Source organism: Staurois parvus, unplaced genomic scaffold, assembly GCF_062004578.1.
Source record: "Staurois parvus isolate SC_StPar_1 unplaced genomic scaffold, SC_StPar_1.0 ptg000682l, whole genome shotgun sequence".
Classification (NCBI taxonomy): domain Eukaryota; kingdom Metazoa; phylum Chordata; class Amphibia; order Anura; family Ranidae; genus Staurois; species Staurois parvus.
In genome coordinates, this window is record NW_028318478.1 from 4,034,304 (window position 1) to 4,048,213 (window position 13,910).

General features: G+C 51.1%; 1 protein-coding gene across 1 annotated transcript in view; it reads left to right on the forward strand.

Moving 5' to 3' along the window:
- Positions 1-13,910, forward strand: part of LOC149447558 (dual oxidase 1-like) — a 219,885-nt gene that overhangs the window by 129,235 nt on the left and 76,740 nt on the right. Inside the window, exon 18 of the mRNA XM_089652420.1 lies at positions 13,464-13,637. Coding sequence (XP_089508546.1) covers positions 13,464-13,637 — 174 coding nt within the window. The remainder of the gene's footprint in view (positions 1-13,463; positions 13,638-13,910) is intronic.

A 13,910-nucleotide genomic window follows, 5' to 3' on the forward strand; every position in this document is an offset into this window, starting at 1 on the left:
GGGCCACAGAATCGTTACTTAGGGACACAGAATCGTTACTCAGGGACACAGAATTGTTACTCAGGGACACAGAATTGTTACTCAGGGACACAGAATTCTTACTCAGGGACAGACACAGAATTGTTACTGAGGGACACAGAATTGTTACTGAGGGACACAGAATTGTTACTGAGGGACACAGAATTGTTACTCAGGGACAGACACAGAATTGTTACTCAGGGACACATAATTGTTACTCAGGGACACAGAATTGTTACTGAGGGACACAGAATCGTTACTCAGGGACACAGAATCGTTACTCAGGGACACAGAATCGTTACTCAGGGACACAGAATTGTTAATGAGGGACACAGAATCGTTACTCAGGGACACAGAATTGTTACTCAGGGACACAGAATTGTTACTCAGGGACACAGAATTGTTACTCAGGGACACAGAATTGTTACTGAGGGACACAGAATCGTTACTCAAGGACACAGAATTGTTACTCAGGGACACAGAATTGTTACTCAGGGACAGACACAGAATTGTTACTCAGGGACACAGAATCGTTACTCAGGGACACAGAATTGTTACTCAGGGACACAAAATTGTTACTCAGGGACACAGAATCGTTACTGAGGGACACAGAATCGTTACTGAGGGACACAGAATCGTTACTCAGGGACACAGAATTGTTACTCAGGGACAAAGAATTGTTACTCAGGGACACAGAATTGTTACTGAGGGACACAGAATCGTTACTGAGGGACACAGAATTGTTACTCAGGGACACAGAATTGTTACTCAGGGACACAGAATTGTTACTCAGGGACAGACACAGAATTGTTACTCAGGGACACAGAATTGTTACTGAGGGACACAGAATCGTTACTCAGGGACACAGAATCGTTACTCAGGGGCACAGAATTGTTACTCAGGGACAGAGAATTGTTACTCAGGGACACAGAATCGTTACTGAGGGACACAGAATCGTTACTGAGGGACACAGAATTGTTACTCAGGGACACAGAATTGTTACTGAGGGACACAGAATTGTTACTGAGGGACACAGAATCGTTACTGAGGGACACAGAATTGTTACTCAGTTACACAAAATTGTTACTCAGGGACAAAGAATTGTTACTCAGGGACACAGAATTGTTACTCAGGGACAGACACAGAATTGTTACTCAGGGACACAGAATTGTTACTCAGGGACACAGAATCGTTACTGAGGGACACAGAATCGTTACTGAGGGACACAGAATTGTTACTCAGGGACACAGAATTGTTGCTCAGGGACACAGAATTGTTACTCAGGGACACAGAATTGTTACTCAGGGACACAGAATTGTTACTGATGGACACAGAATCATTACTCAGGGACACCGAATCGTTACTCAGGGACACAGAATCGTTACTCAGGGACACAGAATCGTTACTCAGGGACACAGAATTGTTACTCAGGGACACAGAATTGTTACTGAGGGACAAAGAATCGTTACTCAGGGACACAGAATCGTTACTCAGGGACACAGAATCGTTACTCAGGGACACAGAATCGTTGAATTAAAGAGTATGTCAGACAACACGCAGAGGAGTGTCAGAGGAGGCAATGTTTCAGGAGCGAGCAGACGTGGCAGCAGAGGAAGGGGTCGAGGCAGCACTAGTCGCAGCCAGAGGCCAGTGCTCCCGGTGTCATCCAGCGGTCGTGTCTCCACCGACAACCCTGCCGTCATCGATTGGTTGGCTCGGTCGTCTTCCTCTTCCCAGGTCACCTCTGACACCTACAGCCAACGGTCAGTGGGTACGTCAGACACAACCGTTAGTTGGCATGGCCCGGGAGCAAGCCCACTGAAATCACGTGTCCTCTACCTGCCCCTGTCCTTTTGGTGTTCCCTCACCAAGCGAAGTATCGCATGCTGTGGGCTCAGCCCCACTGTACAGTGAGGAAGAGCTAACAGAGGGCGGTCAGGAACGAGGGGAGACATCCGCCTCTTCAGCAGCCAGGCGAAGAAGTACTGGCGAGGAGAGTGGCTCGGTAGCCGGTCTACAGACAGGTCTGTCTCCTGACCCACACACAGCCGAGGGGGTTAGTAGTGAGGCCGAGACCCTAATTGATGATGATGAGGCTGATCGCACTTGGAAGCCTCGTCGGCATCTGCCAGGCCCGTAATCTGCCATGGGCCCCCGTACCGACTCCTCATGCTGCTGCCAGGCCCGTAATCTGCCATGGGCCCCTGTACCGCCTCCTCATGCTGCTGCCAGGTCCAGAGTGTGTCATGGGTCCCTGTACGGCCTCCCATTGCTGCTGTCTCCATCGCCACACTCTGCCATGTGCCACTTTCAGGTCTCCTCACACTGATGGTGGGTTTTAATTTTGTCATAGGGTGCTGGCAGATTACGGGCCTCCCATTGCTGCTGCCAGGCCCGTAATCTGCCATGGGCCCCGTACCGACTCCTCATGCTGCTGCCAGGCCCGTAATCTGTCATGGGCCCCTGTACCGCCTCCTCATGCTGCTGCCAGGTCCAGAGTGTGTCATGGGTCCCTGTACGGCCTCCCATTGCTGCTGTCTCCATCGCCACACTCTGCCATGTGCCACTTTCAGGTCTCCTCACACTGCTGGTGGGTTCCATTTTGTCATAGGGTGCTGGCAGATTACGGGCCTCCCATTGCTGCTACCAGGCCCGTAATCTGCCATTGGCCCCCGTACCGACTCCTCATGCTGCTGCCAGGCCCGTAATCTGTCATGGGCCCCTGTACCGCCTCCTCATGCTGCTGCCAGGTCCAGAGTGTGTCATGGGTCCCTGTACGGCCTCCCATTGCTGCTGTCTCCATCGCCACACTCTGCCATGTGCCACTTTCAGGTCTCCTCACACTGCTGGTGGGTTCCATTTTGTCATAGGGTGCTGGCAGATTACGGGCCTCCCATTGCTGCTGCCAGGCCCGTAATCTGCCATGGGCCCCTGTATCGCCTCCTCATGCTGCTGCCAGGTCCAGAGTGTGTCATGGGTCCCTGTACGGCCTCCCATTGCTGCTGTCTCCATCGCCACACTCTGCCATGTGCCACTTTCAGGTCTCCTCACACTGCTGGTGGGTTCCATTTTGTCATAGGGTGCTGGCAGATTACGGGCCTCCCATTGCTGCTGCCAGGCCCGTAATCTGTCATGGGCCCCTGTACCGCCTCCTCATGCTGCTGCCAGGTCCAGAGTGTGTCATTGGTCCCTGTACGGCCTCCCATTGCTGCTGTCTCCATCGCCACACTCTGCCATGTGCCACTTTCAGGTCTCCTCACACTGCTGGTGGGTTCCATTTTGTCATAGGGTGCTGGCAGATTACGGGCCTCACATTGCTGCTGCCAGGCCCGTAATCTGCCATGGGCCTCTGTACCGCCTCCTCATGCTGCTGCCAAGTCCAGAGTGTGTCATGGGTCCCTGTACGGCCTCCCATTGCTGCTGTCTCCATCGCCACACTCTGCCATGTGCCACTTTCAGGTCTCCTCACACTGCTGGTGGGTTCCATTTTGTCATAGGGTGCTGGCAGATTAAGGGCCTCCCATTGCTGCTGCCAGGCCCGTAATCTGTCATGGGCCCCTGTACCGCCTCCTCATGCTGCTGCCAGGTCCAGAGTGTGTCATGGGTCCCTGTACGGCCTCCCATTGCTGCTGTCTCCATCGTCACACTCTGCCATGTGCCACTTTCAGGTCTCCTCACACTGCTGGTGGGTTCCATTTTGTCATAGGGTGCTGGCAGATTACGGGCCTCCCATTGCTGCTGCCAGGCCCGTAATCTGTCATGGGCCCCTGTACCGCCTCCTCATGCTGCTGCCAGGTCCAGAGTGTGTCATGGGTCCCTGTACGGCCTCCCATTGCTGCTGTCTCCATCGCCACACTCTGCCATGTGCCACTTTCAGGTCTCCTCACACTACTGGTGGGTTCCATTTTGTCATAGGGTGCTGGCAGATTACGGGCCTCCCATTGCTGCTGCCAGGCCCGTAATCTGCCATGGGCCCCCGTACCGACTCCTCATGCTGCTGCCAGGCCCGTAATCTGTCATGGGCCCCTGTACCGCCTCCTCATGCTGCTGCCAGGTCCAGAGTGTGTCATGGGTCCCTGTACGGCCTCCCATTGCTGCTGTCTCCATCGCCACACTCTGCCATGTGCCACTTTCAGGTCTTCTCACACTGCTGGTGGGTTCCATTTTGTCATAGGGTGCTGGCAGATTACGGGCCTCCCATTGCTGCTGCCAGGCCGGTAATCTGTCATGGGCCCCTGTACCGCCTCCTCATGCTGCTGCCAGGTCCAGAGTGTGTCATGGGTCCCTGTACGGCCTTCCATTGCTGCTGTCTCCATCGCCACACTCTGCCATGTGCCACTTTCAGGTCTCCTCACACTGCTGGTGGGTTCCATTTTGTCATAGGGTGCTGGCAGATTACGGGCCTCCCATTGCTGCTGCCAGGTCCGTAATCTGCCATAGGCCCCCGTACCGACTCCTCATGCTGCTGCCAGGCCCGTAATCTGTCATGGGCCCCTGTACCGCCTCCTCATGCTGCTGCCAGGTCCAGAGTGTGTCATGGGTCCCTGTAAGGCCTCCCATTGCTGCTGTCTCCATCGCCACACTCTGCCATGTGCCACTTTCAGGTCTCCTCACACTGCTGGTGGGTTCCATTTTGTCATAGGGTGCTGGCAGATTACGGGCCTCCCATTGCTGCTGCCAGGCCCGTAATCTGCCATGGGCCCCCGTACCGACTCCTCATGCTGCTGCCAGGCCCGTAATCTGTCATGGGCCCCTGTACCGCCTCCTCATGCTGCTGCCAGGTCCAGAGTGTGTCATGGGTCCCTGTACTGCCTCCCATTGCTGCTGTCTCCATCGCCACACTCTGCCATGTGCCACTTTCAGGTCTCCTCACACTCCTGGTGGGTTCCATTTTGTCATAGGGTGATGGCAGATTACGGGCCTCCCATTGCTGCTGCCAGGCCCCTAATCTGCCATGGGCCCCTGTACCGCCTCCTCATGCTGCTGCCAGGTCCAGAGTGTGTCATGGGTCCCTGTACGGCCTCCCATTGCTGCTGTCTCCATCGCCACACTCTGCCATGTGCCACTTTCAGGTCTCCTCACACTGCTGGTGGGTTCCATTTTGTCATAGGGTGCTGGCAGATTACGGGCCTCCCATTGCTGCTGCCAGGCCCGTAATCTGTCATGGGCCCCTGTACCGCCTCCTCATGCTGCTGCCAGGTCCAGTGTGTGTCATGGGTCCCTGTACGGCCTCCCATTGCTGCTGTCTCCATCGCCACACTCTGCCATGTGCCACTTTCAGGTCTCCTCACACTGCTGGTGGGTTCCATTTTGTCATAGGGTGCTGGCAGATTACGGGCCTCCCATTGCTGCTGCCAGGCCCGTAATCTGTCATGGGCCCCTGTACCGCCTCCTCATGCTGCTGCCAGGTCCAGAGTGTGTCATGGGTCCCTGTACGGCCTCCCATTGCTGCTGTCTCCATCGCCACACTCTGCCATGTGCCACTTTCAGGTCTCCTCACACTGCTGGTGGGTTCCATTTTGTCATAGGGTGCTGGCAGATTACGGGCCTCCCATTGCTGCTGCCAGGTCCGTAATCTGCCATGGGCCCCCGTACCGACTCCTTATGCTGCTGCCAGGCCCGTAATCTGTCATGGGCCCCTGTACTGCCTCCTCATGCTGCTGCCAGGTCCAGAGTGTGTCATGGGTCCCTGTACGGCCTCCCATTGCTGCTGTCTCCATCGCCACACTCTGCCATGTGCCACTTTCAGGTCTCCTCACACTGCTGGTGGGTTCCATTTTGTCATAGGGTGCTGGCAGATTACGGGCCTCCCATTGCTGCTGCCAGGCCCGTAATCTGCCATGGGCCCCCGTACCGACTCCTTATGCTGCTGCCAGGCCCGTAATCTGTCATGGGCCCCTGTACCGCCTCCTAATGCTGCTGCCAGGTCCAGAGTGTGTCATGGGTCCCTGTACGGCCTCCCATTGCTGCTGTCTCCATCGCCACACTCTGCCATGTGCCACTTTCAGGTCTCCTCACACTGCTGGTGGGTTCCATTTTATCATAGGGTGCTGGCAGATTACGGGCCTCCCATTGCTGCTGCCAGGTCCGTAATCTGCCATGGTCCCCCGTACCGACTCCTCATGCTGCTGCCAGGCCCGTAATCTGTCATGGGCCCCTGTACCGCCTCCTCATGCTGCTGCCAGGTCCAGAGTGTGTCATGGGTCCCTGTACGGCCTCCCATTGCTGCTGTCTCCATCGCCACACTCTGCCATGTGCCACTTTCAGGTCTCCTCACACTGCTGGTGGGTTCCATTTTGTCATAGGGTGCTGGCAGATTACGGGCCTCCCATTGCTGCTGCCAGGCCCGTAATCTGCCATGGGCCCCCGTACCGACTCCACATGCTGTGACGTTGCAACAAGGTGGAATTCAACCCTACATATGTTAGACCGCCTTTACAAACAGCGAAAGGCCATCACCGATTTCCTGATGTTACAAGCGGATAAGGTACTCCCCTGTGTAACTTAGATGTCAGCCATTGGCAGCTCATGCGTGACACCTGCCGCTTGCTCAGGCCCTTTGAGGAGGCCACGCTATTCGTGAGTCGGCAGGACTATGGGATGAACGACGTCATTCCTCTGTTGCACGTCCTGGAACAAATGCTGTTAACAATGGCTGGTCAGGGTGCGGTAGACGTGGCGCACAGATCTCAACGCCACATGACCTCTGTGGGGGCAGGACAGGAAGAAGAGGAGGAGGTAGAGGAGGACATTGGTGCTCAGGAATTATTGAGTGAAATGGGTGGTTTTTCCACTCAGCGGACAGGAGTGGAGGAGCAGGAGCATCTGGTAGAGGAGGAGGAGGAGACAGAGGACCCAGACGCACCGTGGCAGTATGCTGTGGAGATGGAGGCAGGGAGTCCCTCGCATTCCTTTGCACAAATGGCCCATAGCATGCTCGGTTGCTTGCGTAGCGACAGCCGAATAATAACCATGAGACAGAGGGATGACTTTTGGCTGTCCACCTTGTTGGACCCTCGCTACCGTTCAAAAATGGTGGCCTTTTTCACACCTGCTGAGAGGGAGGCCAAAATAACGTACTATAAAAACCACCTATGTAGTCAGTTGGTCTCTGCTTTTGTGCGCCAACGTCCATCCTCAGACACTGTGGGCCCTGTGCGCTCGCGTTCCGCTGCCATGGCAGCAGGGGAGGGGTGGTAGGAGCAGTGGCAGCTCCACCAGCAGCGGCTGCCTCAGTCTGCAGTCGATGATGAGTAGCTTTCTTCACCAGCGCAGTGAGGAAACTACTAACCAGCCGCAGCAGCAGCAGCATCAGGTGGACCTGGAGCAGGACCTCAAACAACAGGCTTGGGCCTACTTGGACAGCACCCTGCCAACCGAGGTAGACAATCCCCTTGACTACTGGGCAACAAAACTTGACCTTTGGCCCCAACTAGCTGAATTTGCCCTTGAAAGGCTGTCATGCCCGGCCAGTAGCGTGGCATCGGAGCGCGTGTTTAGTGCGGCAGGAGGTATTGTAACTCCGCGGAGGACACGACTGTCCACCCAAAGTGTGGAGAGACTCACGTTTGTGAAAATGAATCAGGCGTGGATTAGTCTGGATTTCAAACCATCAGTTCCTGACACAACTGACTAAATCCGCCATGAATCATGCCCCAAACATGTTATTATTTTTAACATAGGCCTCTGTATGGCCTTCAATTTAAGCTGCTTACGCTTCGCCACTCTGCCATGGGCCCCTGTACCGCCTCCTCATGCTGCTGCCAGGTCCAGAGTGTGTCATGGGTCCCTGTACGGCCTCCCATTGCTGCTGTCTCCATCGCCACACTCTGCCATGTGCCACTTTCAGGTCTCCTCACACTGCTGGTGGGTTCCATTTTGTCATAGGGTGCTGGCAGATTACGGGCCTCCCATTGCTGCTGCCAGGCCCGTAATCTGCCATGGGCCCCCGTGCCGACTCCTCATGCTGCTGCCAGGCCCATAATCTGTCATGGGCCCCTGTACCGCCTCCTCATGCTGCTGCCAGGTCCAGAGTGTGTCATGGGTCCCTGTACGGCCTCCCATTGCTGCTGTCTCCATCGCCACACTCTGCCATGTGCCACTTTCAGGTCTCCTCACACTGCTGGTGGGTTCCATTTTGTCATAGGGTGCTGGCAGATTACGGGCCTCCCATTGCTGCTGCCAGGCCCGTAATCTGCCATGGGCCCCCGTACCGACTCCTCATGCTGCTGCCAGGCCCGCAATCTGTCATGGGCCCCTGTACCGCCTCCTCATGCTGCTGCCAGGTCCAGAGTGTGTCATGGGTCCCTGTACGGCCTCCCATTGCTACTGCCAGGCCCGTAATCTTCCATGGGCCCCCGTACCGACTCCTCATGCTGCTGCCAGGCCCGTAATCTATCATGGGCCCCTGTACCGCCTCCTCATGCTGCTGCCAGGTCCAGAGTGTGTCATGGGTCCCTGTACGGCCTCCCATTGCTGCTGTCTCCATCGCCACACTCTGCCATGTGCCACTTTCAGGTCTCCTCACACTGCTGGTGGGTTCCATTTTGTCATAGGGTGCTGTATGGCCTCCCATTGCTGCTGCCAGGCCCGTAATCTGCCATGGGCCCCCGTACCGACTCCTCATGCTGCTGCCAGGCCCGTAATCTGTCATGGGCCCCTGTACCGCCTCCTCATGCTGCTGCCAGGTCCAGAGTGTGTCATGGGTCCCTGTACGGCCACCCATTGCTGCTGTCTCCATCGCCACACTCTCCCATGTGCCACTTTCAGGTCTCCTCACACTGCTGGTGGGTTCCATTTTTTCATAGGGTGCTGTATGGCCTCCCATTGCTGCTGCCTCCACCGCCACACTGTGGTTCCACACTCTGGTTTTGGCCCCGTGACTGCCCAAATGAGTGAAGTGTGCGGTGATTCTAAGATCGACGGCACTCATCTGCATGTCATACTGACAGTATTATTTCTCTTCCCCAGCAGACTCCAAGGGCATTTAAATTAAAGGTACAGTGTTCTGCACTAATATAAAGGCTCTCTGAAGCCTAGAAACACCCTTTTTATAAGTTAAATTTGCAGCGAATATATTCGACTCGAATCATATTTATTCCGCGAATTCGCCGAATCAGCCGAATCGAATTTTTGAATAATTCGCTCATCTCTAATTATTATATACACTGCTCAAAAAAATTTAGGGAACACTTTGAAAACACATCAGATCTCAATGGGGACAAAAATCATGCTCAATAGCTATACTGATATGGACTGGGTAATTTGTTAGGAATGTAAAGATGCCTCATCGTTTGATGGAAATGAAAATTATCAACCTACAGAGGACTGAATTCAAAGACACCCTGAAAATCAAAGTGAAAAAAATGATGCAGCAGGCTAGTCCATTTTGATGAAATAGTACTCAGTTGTTTGTATGGCCCCCAGCTTGTATGCATGCCTGACAATATTGGGGCATGCTCCCAATGAAACGACGGATGGTGTCCTGGGGTATTTCCTCCCAGATCTGGACCAGGGCATCACTGAGCTCCTGGACAGTCTGAGGTGCAACCTGGTGGCGTTGGATGGACAGAAACATTAGAAACATTATATCCCAGAGGTGTTCTGTTGGATTTAGGTCAGACAAGCGTGGGGACCATTCAATGGTATCAACTCCTTCATCCTCCAGGAACTGCCTGCATACTCTCACCACATAAGGCCAGGCATTGTCGTGCACCAGGAGGAACCCAGGACCCACTGCACCAGCGTAGGGTCTGACAATGGGTTCAAGGATTCCATCCCAATACCTAATGGCAGACAGGGTGAAAATTATCAACCTACAGAGGACTGAATTCAAAGACACCCCGAAAATAAAGAAGCCTTTAGAGATCTGTGCATCCCTCCATGGATATGGCTCCCCAGACCATAACTGACCCACCACCAAAATAGTCATGCTGAACAATGTTATAGGCAGCATAATGTTCTCCATGGCATCTCCAGACCCTTTCATGTCTGTCACATGTGCTCAGGGTGAATATGCTCTCATCTGTGAAAGGCACAGGGCCCAGTGGCAGACCTGCCAATTATGGTGTTCAATGGCAAATGTCAATCGAGCTCTATGGTGCAGGCAGTGAGCACAGGGCCCACTAGAGAATGTCTGACCCTCAGGCCACCCTCATGAAGTCTGTTTCTGATTGTTTGGTCAGAGACATTCACATCAGTGGCCTGTTGGAGGTCATTTTGTAGGGCTCTGGCAGTGCTCATTCTGTTCCTCCTTGCACAAAGGAAAATATACTGGTCCTTCTGAAAGGTTAAGGACCTTCTATGGCCCTGTACAGCTCTCCTAGAGTAACTGCCTGTCTCCTTGAATCTTCTCCATGCTCTTGAGACTGTGCTGGGAGACACAGCAAGCCTTATGGCATTGGCACAAATCAATGTGCCATCCTGGAGGAGTTGGACTGCCTGTGCAACCTCTGTAGGGTCCAGGTATCGCCTCATACTACCATTTGTGACACTGACCCTAGCCAAATGCAAAACTAGTGAAAAACAGTCAGAAAAGATGAGTAAGGAAAAAAATGCCAGTGGCCTCCAGCTGTAAAACCATTCCTGTTTTGGGGGTCCTCTCATTGTTGCCCATCTAGTGCACCTGTTGTTAATTTCATTAACACCAAAGCAGCTGAAACTGATTAACAACCCCCTCTGCAACCTAACTGAGCAGATAAATAACCCTGGAGCTTAACTGGCTTCATGCTGTACTCTGATTAAAAAGTGTTCCTTTAATTTTTTTGAGCAGTGCATTTTTGATTTTGTTCAAACAAAACAAATTAATAAAAAATAATCTACATATGGTTTTCTTCTCTGCTTAGACCCTGGTAATATATATATATATATATATACAGTCATGGCCGAAATTGTTGGCACCCTTGATATTTCTCCAGGAAATCATGTATTTCTCACGAAACGTATTGCATTAACACATGTTTTGCTATACACATGTTTATTCCCTTTGTGTGTATTGGGACAAAACAAAAAAAGGGAGGAAAGAAAGCAAATTCGACATAATGTCACACAAACCTCCAAAAATGGGCTGGACAAAAGTATTGGCACCCTTTCACAACTGCGGATAAATAAGAATGTTACAAGCATGTGATGCTCCTGTAAACTCACCTGGGGCAAGTAACAGGTGTGGGCAATATAGAAATCACACCTGAAAGCAGATAAAAAGGAGAGACGTTCACTTAACCTTTGCATTGTGTGTCTGTCTGTGCCACACTAAGCATGGACAACAGAAAGAGGAGACGAGAACTGTCTGAGGACCTGAGAACCAAAATTGTGGCAAAATATCAACAATCTCAAGGTTACAAGTCCATCTCCAGAGAACTAGATTTGCCTTTGTCCACAGTGCGCAACATTATCAAGAAGTTTGCAACCCATGGCACTGTAGCTAATCTCCCTGGTCGTGGACGGATGAGGAAAATTGATGAAAGATTGCAACGCAGAATAGTCCGGATGGTGGATAAGCAGCCCCAAACATGTTCCAAAGACATTCAAGCTGTCCTGCAGGCTCAGGGAGCATCAGTGTCAGCGCGAACTATCCGTCGACATTTAAATGAAATGAAACGCTATGGCAGGAGACCCAGGAGGACCCCACTGCTGACACAGAGACATAAAAAAGCAAGACTACAGTTTGCCAAAATGTACTTGAGTAAGCCAAAAGCCTTCTGGGAAAACGTCTTGTGGACAGATGAGACCAAGATAGAGCTTTTCGGTAAAGCACATCATTCTACTGTTTACCGAAAACGGAATGAGGCCTACAAAGAACAAAACACAGTACCTACGGTAAAATATGGTGGAGGTTCAATGATGTTTTGGGGTTGTTTTGCTGCCTCTGGCACTGGGTGCCTTGACTGTGTGCAAGGCATCATGAAATCTGAGGATTACCAAAGGATTTTGGGTCGCACTGTAGGGCCCAGTGTCAGAAAGCTGGGTTTGCGTCCAAGATCCTGGGTCTTCCAGCAGGACAATGACCCCAAACATACGTCAAAAAGCACTCAGAAATGGATGGCAAAGAAGCGCTGGAGAGTTCTGAAGTGGCCAGCAATGAGCCCAGATCTAAATCCCATTGAACACCTGTGGAGAGATCTTAAAATTGCTGTTGGGAAAAGGTGTCCTTCCAATAAGAGAGACCTGGAGCTGTTTGCAAAGGAAGAGTGGTCCAAAATTCCGGGTGAGAGGTGTCAGAAGCTTATTGATGGTTATAGGAAGCGACTGATTTCAGTTATGTTTTCCAAAGGGTGTGCAACCAAATATTAAGTTAAGGGTGCCAATACTTTTGTCCAGCCCATTTTTGGGGTTTTGTGTGACATTATGTCATATTTGCTTTTCTGCCTCTGTTTTATATTTGTTCCAATACATACAAAGGGAATAAACATGTGTATAGCAAAACATGTGTTAATGCAATACCTTTTTTGTGTGAAATACTTGATTTTCAGGAAAAATATCAAGGGTGCCAACAATTTCGGCCATGACTGTATATATATATATATATATATATATAATATTGGAACTGTTATTATCTATGCCCTCATAGCAAGCCAGGTGCACTCCATAGCCAAGCTATGTGCATCCATAGACACAGACATAGTGCAGCTCTATCCTGCCCCCACCCCCCAACTGGGTTTAACTGACAGCAGTAGGAGCCAATGGCTCCCCCTTCTGCTTGAGTCTCCTGTGAGAACAGGAAGATGGGAGAGAGGAAATGCAGCTGGGCACAGAGCTGGATTGATAGAGGACTCAGGTGTGTGTTTTAGAGGGAGGTGGGGGCACAAGTGGTAAAATGTTTCTTACCTTAATGCAGGGGATGCATTAAGGTATAAAAACATTTTGCTTTAGAACCACTTTAACCTAAGTGAACAAACACTTTACAAATTGAACATGCTCTATTCCATTAATAAATCAACCCCACTGCCCCTCCTCTATTAGCCAGAACGTGCCCTCCCAGGTGCCCCTGGCGATCTCTGTGATCGATGTGTCCTACGCACACAGCTGATCACATGATGTGGTAAAAGGCCAATCATAGCGGCCTTTTACCACGTGATCAGCTGTGTCCAATGACACAGCAGATCACCAGTAAACGCAGTTGCCAGTTATTGGCTGCAATTGTCATTCAAAGTGCGACAAGCTTGAAGCTGAAAATTGTCCTGGGCAAGAAGGAGGTGTAAGTGCCCAGTAGGCAAGTGGTTAAGCTCTAATCAATAGTAAAGTAACAGTATAAGAATTTTCAAAGCATGGCAAAAATGTGATAAAGAACAGTTCTTGTTGGCTGTAGTGACAAATCAGATTCTTGCTTTCATTCTCCCATGCTACACTAGACATAATCTGGTTGCTTTGTGCAAAAAGGGCAGTTCCTATTTAAGAACATTTTCTGCATGAGGTCCATTGCAGTTAACATATATATTTTGTTATAGGTGCTGTACTTCTACAACGAGGAAGAATGCGTAGGTTTTATCAATCACTTGCAAGAAAATGGATTTACTCTTTTTGAACAAAAAATGGATGAAGAAAGTCTGCTAAAGGAAGCTGTTACTAAAAAACAAAGAAGTCAGATCCTGGAAACCTTCATCAGACACTCCTTTTCTCAAGTAATGTATACATCAGCCAACCTCATGACCTATACATGCATGTGTATAATACTCAATTGTATGTGACTAGTAAAATGATGTAAAAATTTAAACAAAATAACTCCGTATTGATATGGAAATGCTATTATTTTTCATAGAGATAGGTGGACATGGAAATGTAAAAATGCAAATTAAACGAACATCAGAAAAAATATTAACGTCTTATCTCAGCAGCATAAATAATTTTCGGGGGCATTTATCAATAAAGTGGCAGATGCTGCATCCGTTTATGTG